We start from the raw sequence: 16,685 nt of genomic DNA, 5'->3' as shown, positions 1-16,685 counted from the left end.
GTAATTCATTTATCACTAGCAGTAGCAATTTAAATGTTGGGGCTGATCCACCAACAAACATGTCCTAGTGGATTTCTCTCACATTTTAATAGAGTGTGATATGTGGTAGGATGGAGATATAGGACTAATTGTAATTGAGAAAAATGAGTCCTTAGCAGAAGTCTTTGTGTTAGATCCTATTCCAAAGAGGTTGGACTAACTTCTTTTACCCTCTCAAATTCTAAGATTCTTTGTTTTTATAATTCAACTACTTGAACTTTGAATCATATTTTGACAAATTACTTATGTTGTATTTATAAAAGGGTTAGTAGCTATGTCTCCTCTTTAATTAATTGGCATTTTCAATTAAAAAAAATGATTAGCAAAGCAAAGAGAAAGAAGACATAAGTCACTTATAGTAGGAATGAAACAGGATATATCAAACCTTGTGGGTATCAAAAAGATAACACAACAATGATATAAACAACTCTACATGCACACTTGACAACTGACATGAAATGGACCCGTGCTTTGCAAAGCACAGTCTTAGCCAATACAAAATAATTTGCACAAATTCATAACTATAAAGGAAACTGAACTCATAATTTAAAAATCCCTGAAAAAGAAATCTCTAGGCTCAGATGAATCGCTGGACATTTCTACCAAATCTTCAAGGTACAAAGACCAGAAAGGAAGACTTCCAACAGTCCCAATTTTCAGATGATATGTCTACAGAGGAAATCTAAAGAATGTATTGTAAAACTCTGAAAGCTAATAAATGAGTCAGCAAGGTTGCAGGATACAAGTTCAATATATAAAATTAGTTGTATTTTTATGTACCAACAATGAACCCATAGAAACCAAAATTAAAAATGTAATAGCCTTTGGGCACCTGGGGGGCTCAGTCCATCAAGCCTGCTTTGGATCCTCTGTCTCCTCTGTCTCTCTCTGCCTCTCCCTGGCTCTCACTCCTATGCACACTCACACTCTCTCTCTCTCTCTCAAAAATAAATAAAAAACAAAAAATGTGATAGCATTTATAATCCTTCAAAAAATGAAATATTTAGGTGTCTATTTTATAAAGAGGACAAGGATAAGTCACCCCAAGTTGGGCCACTCTGGCAGGAAAATTATTTTGCATTAAAAGCAAAAACCCAGCAGATTCAGGGAACGCTCTTTACCTCTTGCCCCTCAATTGCCTGCTTGTACTATGAAGACAGCTATAAACAGAGATTCCTCCTTCCCTAAGAAACTCACCTACATAATAGGGCAACCTTTGCTTTCCAAACATCTTCTCCCACTCTCCTGCTAATGTTCTTTCTCACCTTTGCAACCTCAAACCTCTATCCATCTCCTTAGCTCACCGAAGCATCATGTTGCCTCTCTGTTTTTGGAATTTCCATGTCTGTGTTGATTGTACACACACACAAAAAATTCTCTCCTGTTAATCTGCCTCATGTCAATTTGATTCTTGGTCCAGCAGAAGAACCTTGAAAGGCAGAGGAAATTCTTACTCCTCAACAGTATGTATGGGACTTTTAAGATGAAAACTACCAAACACTGATGAAAGAAAGAAAAAGAAATCTAAACAATGAAGGGACATACATACATACTGTGCTCAAGGACTGCAAGACTCAACATATAAAGTATGTAACTATCCCCAAGTTGATATATGTGCTTCATGAAATTTTTATGAAGCTAAACAAAATTTTATTTGTATAGAACAGGATTTTTCTAAAATTTTTATGAAAAGTCAAAGGAACTAGAATAACATTATTTTGAAAAAGAGGAATATTAGGAGGAATCACTCTACCCAATTTCAAAATTATATAGCTAGCTTTAGTTAACAAGACTATAGTAATGATGGAGGAATAGATGCCTGGATCAGTAAAACCGAATAGAGAACCCAGACATAGCTTTACACAAGTACAGCCAATACTTGGCCAAAGTACAGAAACACTAAAATGAAGGGAGAACAGTCTTATCATTCATGATGCAGGAATTAGATAGTCATAGGGGGGAAATATCTTGACCTAAACCTCACACCTTAAATAAAAATTTAAAACATAAGTAATAAATTTAAATATAAAATATAATGCTATATGAGTTTTAGAACAAAATACGGAAAAAAATTAGAGATTTCAGACTTTGTATTTTCAGATACATTATCAAAATCATGATCTCTAAAAGGAAAGATCTAAGGATTATACCAAAATAAAAATAAACATTTGCTCTTTTCCTATTAAGACTATGAAAAGACAATTTAAAACCTGGGGGAAAGATTTGCCACTCACTTATCTGTCAAAGGACTTATATCTATATTTACAAAACCTTCAAAACTCAACAATTTAAAAAAGTTAAATTAGAAAACAGGCAAAAGACATGAGGAAACATTTCACCAAAGATGATATATAGATGGCAAAGAAACATACAAGAATACATTCAACATCACTAGCTGTCACAAAAGTGCATATTAAAACCACGATTAGGTATTATTACTCCATACCAGAAAGCCAGCAAAAATAAAAATAGTAAAGATACTAAATACTCACAAAGAACCATATAAACTGCATCTCTCATGCATTGTTGGTGGTAATGTAAAATAACACAGCTGCTCTGAAAAATAGTACATCCATGCCACGAGACATGACTCAGGACCAAAAAAAATAATAAAATAAAAAATGACTTATACATACAATTTTGACTGATCACAAGAGGTTATGCTGAATGAAAAAAAAAAAGTTTCAAAAGGGCACCTACTGTATGGCTCCATTTACATAACCTTCTCAAAATGACAAACCATAAAAGTGGGTAACAAAGTAGTAGTTTCCCAAGGCTGGAGATGGGAGAAGTAAGTATAACTATGAGCGAGTAGCTCAAGGAAGATCTTTATGAAGATGGAGTATCTTTTTTTAATGAATATGGGATATCTTGATTGTGGTAATGCTTACATGAATTTACACATGTAATAAATTTCCATAGAATTTACACACACATATGAAACCAATGTCAGTTTCCCAGTTTTAATATTATAGTAGCATTGAGGGAAATGCAAGAAGGGTACACAAGATTTCTCACTACTATCTTTGTAACTTCCTATGAGTTTATAATTACTTCAAAATTCAAAGTTAAAAAAAAACATCATTTTCCAATTTTCATTGGATGACATCACTAGGAATTTAACTTCCTTTGTATTTCCGTATTCTATCAACTAATAATAATAAATTCTCTAAGAAAAATTTTCCAGACTGTTTCACAAAACAAATGTTCAGTACAGAAAATATTTGTTCCCATACAAAAAGGGTTTGGGGGACAATTTAGAAAATTTTATTGATAGTACCAACCTTTTGAGAATTTGCAATGCACAAATTGATTGAACAATGCTCCTAACACAGAAATTGTTTCTGACAACTACTTGATTTCAAAATATAAAAAATACTACCCTAACACGTCTCTTAAAACACTGGGATAGTGAGAGCAGGGACCAGTATCGATAATTTTGGAAAGACTGTAAGGGTTAAATTGTAGTGTAGGGCTAACGCTTAGCTTGAAAAATAACAGCTTTGTGTTAAGAGATAACAGCCTTGCTTTACTCTTGTAAATTAGGCTTCACCAATTAAGGAAACAAAAGTTCAAAGAAAAGAGCATCAGAGGCAGGGTCAAGGAGATCCACTGGTTGCAACTTAGAGGCAGAAGGTCTAAAATAAACACCTCATTAGGCAACTGTTTCTAACTCATCTGGCAACTGTTTCTGACTCATCTGGAAACTGTTTCTTTGTTCTGTTCCTAGGTGATGATAAAACGATGTGATCGGCTATAAAAACTCTGTACCCCGGCTGTTCGGGGCCGCCCTCTTATCAAGAGTGTTGGTCCCTATTGGTCGGCCTTGCCTCTCATTGTAATAAACTTTGTTTTGACTGTCACTGGTGCCCGTAGCATTCTGTTTCAGGAGTCGCGTGGATGCAACAAGACAATGAGAGCTTTCTGAGCCCCATTCAGCTACAGTCTACAATAATGAATCTCTGATGCTTAAGACATCACAGGAAGCCTGCTTTTTTAACACATTATGATACCTGGCCTGCTTCTCACATAATCTCCCAAAGAAACCAAAAGCTATTCACAATCTATGATTAATAAAGTCTCTAAAAACACACTAGTTGTTTTCAAGCTGATGTATTACTTTTGAAAGGTCAAGCTGGGATTAGTATTTCATATATAACTAAATTACCTCCCCTTATCCCCTCCAAAAGTGATTTGTACTTATTCTGACTCTCATTCATAATGCAAATGTTTGTACCTGTCTCTTTTACTAGACAAGCAGTGCCACAATTATTTAGGTTGTATCTTGTTTTTGTTTGTTTATGCTCCAGGGCCATTTATATCAGTGGTACCTAATGTTTACCAAATAAACAAATGGAAAGTAAATTTGTGTGAATTTACAAGTGCTTGTTAATTACAAAGTGCTTTAATTACAAGTGTTAATTACAAAGTGCTTGTTTAGACTTTATATGATCACTGACAAAGAATGAAGTAATTGTCTAGGTCAGTGGTTTTCAGTGATGTGCCTTACTGCACTGTCACCCTCCTACTGGGGGACCCTACACTTTGAATTGCATTTTTGCCACAAATGAACACAAATTCTGATATGCTAAAAAGTTTCGTATGGAGCACTCAACTGGATATGGTAGATAAGCAATTATTATATGTAATCTTACAGTCAGCAAAAAGTAAAACATATATCAGAGTATCAAACCACACCCTCTGGTCCCCCAAAATTCATAAAAAATGTGCGAATTCTGCTATAACAAATGAGAGAGGGAAGTCAGGATATAAATAAGTCAACTCAAAACAAAATCCTAAAGGATAACTGTGTTGGGAAATTATAGTCACACATTTATAGAAATCAAAGGACATTGTTATTGACATGGTGAAAATATAGAAAGGATTATTTTCATTACTGCTGACTTCTAAAATATTTTTTGACTGTTTTAAAAAATTCAGTCACAAATACCTGATATAACTTAGCTTAATCCATTTTTTTCACTTTGTTCAAATTTTAATTTCTCAATAAGGACTTCTCTGACTGCCCTATTTGAAACTACAGCCACCATTCCCGACATTTTTTCTACTTTTCTTTATTTAACATCTTGCTAGAGCACTTACCATTATGAAATAAATTGTGCCATTTTACTTATTTTGTTTGTTTGTGTCCCTCCGCACCACCAGAGTGACCACCCAACCAATGGAAGCTCCATGGATGCAGGAAATTTGTCTACATCATTCACTGCATCCAAACCCTGGCACATAATAGATGTTACATAAATATTCCTGAATGAATGAATGAATGAATGGTCATTTAAAATTTTTCTTAGTTTCTCCAAAAAACTATATCTGGTAATCAAATACATACATAACCACTAAATCCTGACTTCAATATAACTGTACCAATTAAATTCATCAAGAAGATATACACAAAATTATTTTAAAACACTAGTTATTGCCAATGATTAAAAGCCTGATACATGTGCATGTGTCAATAAGAAAATAACAGTTCTCTCTTTTCATCAACAACTTTTTCAAAATTGTGTATTGTTTAGATTAGCGCTTGTTATGCCCGGAATTCATGATCCCCAAAGACCACTAGGGAGCCAAGTCCGATGCAAAAGCAAAAGAGCCTTTATTCGAGCTAGCTCGAGCTCAATCCCCTACCTGCACCGACGCAGCGGTGAGATACCAGGGAGAGACAGCGAGTTTCAAAAGCACAAAGGTTTTATAGGGGTCTAGGGGCAGTTGGTGAGGTAATGGCTGTGGCCTCAGCCGATTGGCTGGGGAAGGGTCGTGGCCTCCGCCGATTGGCTGGGGAAGGGTCGGAGTCCTGTTACGCAGGTCGCTGGGCGGGTTTTGATCAGGAAGTTTGAACGGGTGAGCGAGAGGTTACTCAAGGGGAGGAGGCTCGGTCTGAGGTTTCTGCGATTTTTCCAGAAAAGGGGTCATGTCGGGGACATAGTCACTCAAGGTGGAGGACACGGAACAAGATGGAGTCGGCCGGCGTAGGCCCGCCTTTTCACGCTTCTCAAATTTTAATGCACATACGACTCACCGAAGAATGTTGTTACAATGCAACTTATAATTCTGGGGTGGGTACTGAACTCTAACAAAAGATTTGTTTGTCCACAGACCCAGATTTGAGTAGATGAGTTTAGATTATTTTCTAACAGATAAATTGCACGCTGATATAATATTTCTAAAAAATGGTATTTTGAGGATGATTTTATTCAGTAGGAAAAATGTGTTTAAAAATACTTGTAATGACTTTAATGAAACCGTTATTTTGTAATTGAGTATAAGAGTGCACTACATTATTTATCAAACATCCTTTTACCATGAGAGAACCTGAAGTAAACTACGGAATGTGAGGGACACATCGATGTAGGTTCATTGATTGTAACAAATCACCACCCTGGTGGGGACACACTAATAATGGGCAAGGCTGTATGTGTACGGTAGCTCTGATTTGCTGTGAATTTCAAACTGCTTTTAAAAAAATTCTATTAAAAATAAAAAGTAAAATAAAAATGGCAACCTACAGAATGAGAAAAAAATCTGCAAATCATGTATTTGATAACAAGTTAATATCCAGAATATATAAATAATTCCTACAACTCAACAATAAAAGACAAATAATCCACTAAAGAGATGGGCAAAGGATTTCGACATTTCTCCAAAAAGACATACAAATGGCTAATAAGTGCAAGAAAAGCCATGAAAATGGCTTAACATTATTAGTTAGTAGAGAAAGGCAAATAAATCAAAACCATAATGGGATTCCCTTCTATACGCACTAAGATGGCTATAATAATTTTTTTTTTTTAAGGTAAAGAACATGTACTAAGTCCCAGACCTGCCTCAAAGATTTGCTTGTACATTTTTCATCCAGGTCTATTCTTATCACCTCCTTAATACTGCAATTTGCACTCCCTCCATTTATGGTGTCCCTCAATTTACTCTGTATTTTTTTTAAGTTTATTTATTTTGAGAGAGAGAGAGAGAGAGAGAGAGAAAGAGAAAACGAATAGCGTGGGGGAGGGGCAGCAAAACAGAATCCCAAAAAGGCTCCGTGCTCAGCTCAGTGTAAACCCCTACACAGGGCTTGATCCCATGACTGGGAGATCATGACCTGAGCTGAAGTCAAGAGTTGATGGCTCAAGGGACTCAGCCACCCAGTGGCCCACACTGTATTTTCTCAAAGTACTTGTCACCTTTTAACAAACTCTGTAATTTATACACAAATGTGGCGGTGGGGCAGGGGGAAGGGGAGGGAGAACATTTTCTGTTTAAATCAAGAAAATGAGGAAAAGGATTTTTGTCTATTTTACTTACTGATGTAACTAGGTGTCTTCAACACTGCTTGACACATAACTTCTCAATAAATTTATGCTCAAATTTATTTGCTATTTCTGTTTTCTCTACTTCCCTTGATCATTCTTGACAGGGTTTTAAAATTTTATGTGTTTTCCAACCCTCTCCATCTTAACAACTAAGTTCTATACCATTAATTTGCACTATTAGGTAATTAGTTTCTAATATAAGGAGTTGAGTCTATAAATTTTCCTTTAAGTACTTGCTTAGCTAAATGGCACAAGATTTTTAAGCATTGTTATTATTACTATTTATTTAAAACCTTTTCTTATTTTACTGTAATTTTTTTTGGAGGGGAAGCATAGGTTATTATTAAAAGTGTGTTTCTCCCAACCAATAGGTATTTTCCTGCTTTTGTTTTCCAATAGATTTCAAGCCTAATTAAAAAGACAGGGTCTATGTCACTTTAATCCACTTAAAACAATTGCAATTGCTTTAATGTTTAATAATATAATCTCTCTTTTTTGGTAAGTATTCTGTGTGTGCTTGCAAACAATCGATATCTGCAGATAGTAAATACAGTGTTACATTTGCCCATTAAGTTCAGATTACTTACTAATTGTGTTGATTAAATATCCAGCATCCTTACTAATTAGGGTATAGAATTAAATTATTTCCAGTATGCGTGAGACCCTCTTAATTGTGTATGAACAATAAATATGCTAATTGGAGTATATGGTGAAACAAAAAATATGGTTGCTTTCCAAAGGTGCATCTATATCAGTGGCAAAGATACATTCAGATAAGATTTTAGAGTTGTTGGATGTACAAATCACTTTCTTCTTTGACCATATCCCATATTTTAGACATGTTATTTAAATAAAGCCAAAAATAACATTTTCATCTTTCTGCCAAATTTTGTTTTCAGAGTCTATACTAATCTACAGAAAATTAAAGCAGCAAGTGCTTTTGTTTTTTAAAGGATTCTTTTATAAAATGATATAAAATATTACATTATCAGAGATAATCCATTCCTGTAAAAAGAGTTTTTAAATTCCTGCCACTATTCCTCCATGGTGTATTTCTACTTAAGGACACTTGGGAAATTTTCTTAGAGTCATGATATATGATCAGTCTTTACCTAGAATTCTCAAGAAACCAACAATTAAACACCCCAAATACAGTGGAATTTCAGGCTAAATATTTGACTAGTTACCAGCCAAATTTCTTGAAATCAGTTGCTATGGTAATTGTCAAGATTTTTTCTTCCTATTCTCCTGGGTCTAATTAAAGCATCAAAGTTTACATTATACACAGGATAATAACTCATAATTCATATAGCATATTCTAGCCACTCTATAAATAAAACATTTAATCCTGTAGAATGGGAATATAGGTGAATTTTTTAAATGTTTGTTTATTTTTGAGAGAGCAGAGCTCCTCACAAGCTCCTCTTGTGAGCAGAGGACGGGGAGACAGAGAGAGGGACAGAGGATCCGAAGCAGGCTCCGCGCTGCCAGCAAACAGCCTGATGGGGGGCTCAAACTCACAAACTGTGAGATCATGACCGGAGCCAAAGTCAAATGCCTAAGCCACTGACTCACCCAGGTGTCCCTAGGAGAATTTTTAAAACTACATAATAAAGGGGCACCTGGCTGGCTTAGCAGGGACAATATGCAACTCGGGATTGTGAGTTCAGGCCCCACATCATGTGTAGCGATGACAAAAAAAAAAAAAAAAAAAAAAAAAAAATTAAATAAACTTAAAAAAATACATAATAGGAGCACCCAGGTAGCTCAGTTGATTAAGCATCTGAGTCAGTTTCAGCCCAGGTCATGATCTCCTGGTTTCGTGAGCTCCAGTCCCACATCAGGCTCCCTGCTGACAGTGCAGATCCCGCTTGGGATTCTCTCTCTCTTTCTCAGTCTCTCTCAAAATAAATAAATAAACTTAAAAAATAATACGTGGTAAAAATAAACAATGTTATTTAAAAAATCATACTCATGAGGGTGCCTGGGTGGTTCAGTCAGCTAAGTGTCAGACTTCCAACTTGGGCTCGGGCCATGATCTCAGTCAGGGTTTATGAGTTTGAGCCTCACATCAGGGGCTGAGGATCTTCTGTCTCCCTCTCTCCTTGCCCCTCCCCATCTTGCGCTTTTTTTCTCTCTCTCTCAAAAATAAATAAAGATTAAAAAAAAATATTAACGTATGAGAACCAATATCGAAATGTGGGTTTCTTTTTAGGGTTTGTTCTGACTTTTTGTTGCCGTTGATTCATTCTAATGAACTGAAAAAGTTGTTCTTTTTTTTTTTTCTATATGCTGTAATATCTAGAAGCAATTCAGCCATCATGCTCCAATATTATTGATACAAGTAACCCCACTCAAACTTTTCACAAGAGTGATCTGGCAATCAATTCACTAAAAAGCACCTTCTGGTACAACTTTCCCTCCAAAGGCTTATGATTACTTTTTTCTTTGTTTTCATACAAAAGGACTACCAATATTATGCTAAGTGAAATAGGTCAGAGAAAGATAAATACCATATGATTTCATTTATATGTGGAATCTAAAGCACAAATGAAGAAACAAACAGAAAGCAGAGTCAAACCTATAAATACAGAGAAGAGACTGAGGGTTGCCGGAGGGGAGGAGGGGAGGGGGAGGGGCAAAATGGGTGAAGGGGAGTGGGAGACATAGGCTTCCAATCATGGAATAAGTCATGGGGATGAAAAATACAGCATAGGGAATATAGTCGATGGTATTGTATCAGCCTTGTATGGTGACAGATGGTAGCTTGTGAGCACAGCATATTGTACACGGTTGCTGAATCACTATATTGTACACCTAAAACTAATCTAAGAGTATGTGCCAACGTTACAAAAACAAAACAAAACAAAACACTACCAAGACAGTAAGGTCCCAGATTTTCAGACTCTCTTAGTACATCAGCATCCTTTCCTAAATACAGATAAAGCATTCCTAGAAATATTTACAAACTTAGAACATAAATACACAGAGTAAAGGGAAAACTTAACCATAAATAAATCGATACTTTAACTATTAAAAAATGGCATCAAATTTGATCTCGAGAAAGAGATACATTTGCCACATGACTCATAAAATTCAAAAGCAAAATGTCTGTTCTATTTGACTGATAACCTAAGAGATTTCTGTGAAACTGAAATGAAAATGACAATGAAGAAAATGTAAAAGCATGTGATGCAGAAAGTAACTAAATATGCAGAAAATATTTATAAGGTAAAGATATATATTAATATAGAATTCAAGAGTTACCAAATAGTTTTGCTTGGTTCATCTGTGGTAATAGATGTAAGAAATAATCCACAACTAAAGGAACTGTTACATGATATAAATAGGACTTCTACATGTATAACATTTTTATATGTATTTTTAAGGTTCGGTTTTACACATAGCTGGAAGGGGAGCTTGGACAAAGAAGTGAATCATAAAATACCTGATTCTATGAGCAATTCTGTCAACATCAGTCTTAAAACTGACAAAACATAACCATGTCTGTTAAGAGCTTCATCTATGGAATGCACTAATAATATGTGTCCCACTCACCCTGCAGGGCTTCTATGAAGATCAGGTAGAGATTAGTAGATAAAAGGGCTTTGAAATGTAAAAGTTCTATACAAATGTGAGCTCTTCTTATACTGAAGTTGTTCTGGATATTCCAGATTTGGTTCAACAGACCAAAAACAAAAACAAAACAATAAAAGGCTCAAACTATAATATTCTTGCTCAGAAATTATTACAAATGGAATAATTTGTCAACCTTCATTTTGACAATCTGTATTCAGCTCATTTGCGATGAGATGAGGTAATCACTGGACTGCATTGCACAATTTACAGACTTACCCAAATGAGCATATATGGCCCATTTAGCTGAGGATATCTTAATAGGTGCTGTTTATTACGAGTTGGTCTCCTACAATATCATATAATTGATACGTACATCCTTTAGAAGATCACTTTGTCTAATATATTATCTGGATATTTATTTTTTTAACAATTTATCACATCTCATAATTTACATAAAGGAATGACAACTCTAAAATGCATCAAAGGATAGAGGCTTGTCGGCCCTGCATGAATTTGTCAGCCCTGCATGGCTTTAAAGGACGCTTTGCTTGTCTTTTCTCCAAAACTTGCCTTCACATGAAAAATATTTGTTTCCATTCTGTTTGTCTTTGAAGACGCTTGTTTCCCAATCTATAGCCAATTATCTCAAACACACCAAGCTCCCAACTCGATTTTTTAAATGTTTATTTATTTTTAAGAGACACAGCATGAGTGGGGAGGTGCAGAGAGAGAGGGGGACAGAGGATCTAAAGCAAGATCTGTGCTGACATCAGTGAGCCCGATGCAGGGCTTGAATTCATGAATGGTGAGATAATGACCTGAGCTGAAGTTGGATGCTCAACCGACTGAGCCTCCTAGGTGCCCCCACCAACTTGTTTTAATGTTTTTGTTTGTTTTTGACAGAGACAGACAGTGAGCGGGGGAGGGGCAGGAAGAGAGGGAGACAGAATCCGAGGCAGGCTCCAGGCTCTGAGCTGCCAGTACAGAGCCCGATGAGGGGCTCGAACTCGTGAACCATGAGATCATGACCTTAGCAGAAGTCAGATGCTTAACCGAATGAGCCACCCAGGCACCCCCACCAACTCATTTTAAAATGAATTACAGTTCTAAATTTAGTGCTGAGAGAAAGAAAGAAACATATTTAAATAGGTCAATCACCTTACCTGCTCTGGGTGCTGAACCATACATACTTTTTCTATGTTTCAGCAATTAACACACCACATACAGTGCAAGGTTGTAGGAGATAAAGGCAAAAGCAAGGAAACAGAAAACTTCCACTTACTGCAAATGAAAGGAGACTCATCTGAATTATCAGCGCAATCATTCACAAAATCACACAGCTTGTCCTTTGCAATGCAGTGCCTGTTTGCACACGTGAATTCTTGAGCAGTACACTTTCTGTCTGGGCTAAGTAGGGGGGAACAATCTTGAAAGGAAATATCATCCACTGCTACATCTCCCATGTAACTGACACCACGCTTTGCCCTGAGGACAATCTTTAAAAAAAAAAAAAAAGAAAAAAAGAAAAAGAAAGATGTCAATTGAGCCATCCAAGCATTCAAAAATTGAGGCAAACATTAAATACAGGATTATCAGGCTGGAATCTCGTAACGATACTCCCATAATGAAACTGACCCAGGAAGTCTGAGGGTCATGTGATATCTGTGCCACCCTCAACACCTAAAATGTGAAAATGGCAATATCAGTGCCTCTTGTTTAGATTTTTAGGACAGGTGGCACCGAAAACCTGTAGGAGCCACAAACCCACCCACTGCTGCCTCTGTGGTTCTCTGATCCAAAACAATACCTGCTCATTTCTTACACAGCCTCACTGCATATGGAGAGGAGGCCAATCCGGTGACAGAGAGCACCAAGAGAATGAGGATGTGACACACCCTCTGTTCTGCCCAATTCTTGCCACTCCTCAGATCTATCCATCCCAACTATGTGAAAGCAAAGATATCAAACCTCAATAACATGAGCTGTTTTTATTTTTTTTAATTTCCCACATCTTTGAAATTGAAAAGATTTGGATTTGCCTTTGATTAACGTATGTGGTGAACAAAATCCTTATGTGTTCCACTGTTTGACAGCGAGCTGCCATTTATATGGAATCCAAAAGAATTAGAAATGATTAGAAATAATAACAGGAGTTGCTAAAATGTTTAGAAATCCCACCTTCAGTTTGTGACATTACCACTGCTTAGACGAACAATGAACACTGTTTCATGGAACATAAATAGTCACAAACTGTTTAGTTTCAAATTTCTGAGTGAGATTAACTCAGAGTACTTCTATTATATTTCTCTGCATGCCAAATATCTGTTTGTGTGTTAAGATAAGAAGTATTCATAAGTTTTATTGTTTTTTAAGTTTTGTTTGTTTGTTTGTTTGTTTTTGTGAGAGAAAAGGAGATAGAGCGTGAGAGAGGGAGGGGCAGAGAGAAAGGGAGACACAGAATCTGAAACAGGCTCTGGGCTCTGAGCTGTCAGCACAGAGCCTGACGTGGGGCTAGAACTCACGAGCTATGAGATCATGACCTGAGCCAAAGTCGTACACTTAACCAGCTGAGCCACCCATGCACCCCAGAAGTATTCATATATTCTAAAGAAAATTTAGAACAGTTAGAAATGAGTTAACAAGGACTAAAGATTTACCTCAGTGATTTTATACAAATATTTATTGTGCAAACTCAAGAGCACCTTATGACCAAATCTAAACAATCATTTTTCATGAAAGAATTATCATTTTTCCCTAAGATGTGTTATCCTTTTATATGACTATATGAAAACCTATGTGTTTTCCTTTTAAGATGAGACGATAGAATAAATGCAAATAATGTCTCTCAAATTATCAAAACAAAAAATAAAAATTAAATTTCAAAAATTCATATAACAAATTTATATAAATTGTTCTTCATAACAGATATGCTGGAAAAGAAAAATAAATTTGATAGATTGAGAGATTGGAAATTATTAAAAAGAGGCAAAACTGGAAAAAATAATAAGGACTACAATGTTTTTATAAGGAAATACTGATACACAAAAGGAAAAGGGTTCCTTATTGTCTGGATACATCTAACCACTTAAATATGTGATGCAATGTTCTGTAAATAAGAAATCAGATAAGTGTTCCTTTATTAATTTGTTCATGTGCAGTCCTATAGACAGAATCTCAGGTGTCTGCCATGTCCAAATGATCAAATCATTGCTTATGATCCCAATGGTCCATAAAATGTTAAGAGTCCATAGACCTGAATACTGATTACACTTTTCTAAAAGAGTAATTATATATTTTTTTCAGTAGAATAAAAGCAGGGTCAACTATCTTGGAAAAGCTGGGAAGCAATATGGCATAGCAGTTGGATTATGGACTGGTAGATAAACTGTCTATGTTTAGGGGCGCCTGGGTGGCGCAGTCGGTTAAGCGTCCGACTTCAGCCAGGTCACGATCTCGCGGTCCGTGAGTTCGAGCCCCGCGTCAGGCTCTGGGCTGATGGCTCGGAGCCTGGAGCCTGTTTCCGATTCTGTGTCTCCCTCTCTCTCTGCCCCTCCCCCGTTCATGCTCTGTCTCTCTCTGTCCCAAAAATAAATAAAAAACGTTGAAAAAAAAAATTTAAAAAACAAAACAAAAAAAAAAAAAAACTGTCTATGTTTAAAGCCTATCTAAGCCATTTTGTAAAATACAACTAGAGTAAGTTTCCTAATGTGCAGGTCTTTCCGTATTCTAACCTAGAAAATGGAGAGAGTGATTATGCAATTATTGGAAACACTAAAGGAATAAACATTTCAGAGTCATGGTATAGTACTTAGCATTTATTAAGAGCTATGTGAATGACTGTTCTAGTTATATACAAAATATCTTAAATAAATACTCTGTTTAAGTTTGAGGGCTCCCAAATAAAACTCTGAAAACCACCCAGTACTGATTCAGTTATTTCAAAAAATATCTTCTACTCTTACTCAACGGTTAGAGGTATTCCTCTTTCTGAGGTGAAAGGGAATCGTATTGTAAAAATGGAAGAATCATGGAGAGTATGCCTGGCTCATCACTCTATCTCCAGTGCATGGGAATGAGTTTTGCCCATGGTAGGGTGCTTAATAAGTTTGTATTGTAGGAATGAGTGAATCACAAAAAACATCAAATATTCACAAGCCATTAATATCTAAGTTTAAGATTCAAACAACATGGGCATATTCCTCTTCAATAAAATTTCAATAAATGACAAACCAAATTTCAGAAAGGCTAAATTAATAATTAATTCTTCCTGCTGAAATCTCTTTTGTTATTTTGAACACGATTTTACTATATAAGCATTCTGCTTGCACAGAACTAGGTAAGAATTCATTGCGTAGGGTAGAGCCTATGTCTGGCAGCAGCAAAATCTTCTACATGTTCTTGCTGAGGCTCAGTTAAAAGATCTTGGACACTGAACAGGTGGAATCATTTTGATATTAAATTTCATGTTGTGTAATATGAAATTGCCGTCCAAAAATTACACCTTCAGGGTGAACTTATTTCTTCTCAGTTTACTAAATTAAATACAAATGACCCATAAGAAAAGTGGACTTCAGTGAGAGATCAAAAATATGTGGAATTCATGGGGTGCCTGGGTGGCTGAGTCAAGTAACCGTCCAACTTCGGCTTAGGTCATGATATCATCATTTGTGGGTTCAAGCCCCTCATTGGGCTTTGCACTGACATTGTGGTGACTGCTTGAGATTCCCTCTCTCTCCCTCTCTCTCTGCCCCTTGCCCACTTGCACTCTGTCTCAAAATAAATAAACATTTAAAAAATATATATGGAATTTATAACACCTATCATTCCAAGAAATTGGGGACAATGCTCTCTGTATCAATGCCTTTAGACAGCTGTAGCTAGTCTGGGCTTCCACTGGAATTGAGAAGGGCTGATCTATCAGACACAGCACATGACTGTACCTCTTGAATATTCACAGGAGAACTGGCTACTATTTCTACTTATGCAGAGGACTGGAAACACAATAATTAGCCAAGATATTGTATCTTCTATCTAGAGATAAATGGTTTTAAATTCATGAGATTAAGCTTTGTGCAGTTAAGACTAAGAAATGTTCCCAGCATAAATACCTCTGGATTCTCACTCTCCAGATCCAGGTCTTAAAAATCTTAATAGCTAAGCCTTATCTTCCAATAAAACCCCTCTTCTGTGAAACACACACACACACACACACACACACACACACACACACACACACAAACACACACACGTCCACGAGCTCTTATTTTCTTGATAATCCATAAAAAACAAAACCCATACCAATTACCTTGGCAAGTAATTATCTTCAGTTCAAACATTTTAATCTATGCCCTACGTGTTCTTTTTGCTTTAATTATTAGATACATATAGGTCTTATCCTCCTAATATTATTGTCATCTCCATGAAGGCAAAAATACAGCATCACACAATTTCGTGCCTCCCCAAAATATTTTTGAATTAAGTAAATTATCTCTAATAAATTTCAACAACATAATGTGCTTTCAAAAGTCTGTCGTTTTAATTAGGTTTGAAATAAATTTACATAATTACTCCAATGTCCCTGAGAATACATTTGTTAATAGGGGGAGGTGTTCTTTATATGAGGTAGGCCGATTATGAAGTGGAGCATGGTTGGCATTACATATTCCTAGAATATGGTTGTCTAACTAGGAAGAATTAGGACATCTGAAGCTGTAAGTTCCTTACGGAAATTCTACATGG

General features: G+C 36.1%; 1 protein-coding gene across 2 annotated transcripts in view; it reads right to left on the bottom strand.

Annotated features, from left to right (window-relative positions):
• The window catches only part of MALRD1 (MAM and LDL receptor class A domain containing 1), a 776,428-nt gene that overhangs the window by 429,828 nt on the left and 329,915 nt on the right, over positions 1–16,685 (bottom strand). For both annotated transcript variants that reach the window (XM_078450377.2, XM_078450378.2), the window contains exon 25: positions 12,229–12,442. In XM_078450377.2, coding sequence (XP_078306503.2) covers positions 12,229–12,442 — 214 coding nt within the window. The remainder of the gene's footprint in view (positions 1–12,228; positions 12,443–16,685) is intronic.

This window comes from Panthera onca, chromosome B4, assembly GCF_046562875.1.
Source record: "Panthera onca isolate mPanOnc1 chromosome B4, mPanOnc1 haplotype 2, whole genome shotgun sequence".
In the NCBI taxonomy this organism is placed as follows: domain Eukaryota; kingdom Metazoa; phylum Chordata; class Mammalia; order Carnivora; family Felidae; genus Panthera; species Panthera onca.
This window is presented reverse-complemented; position numbering and strand designations above follow the sequence as displayed.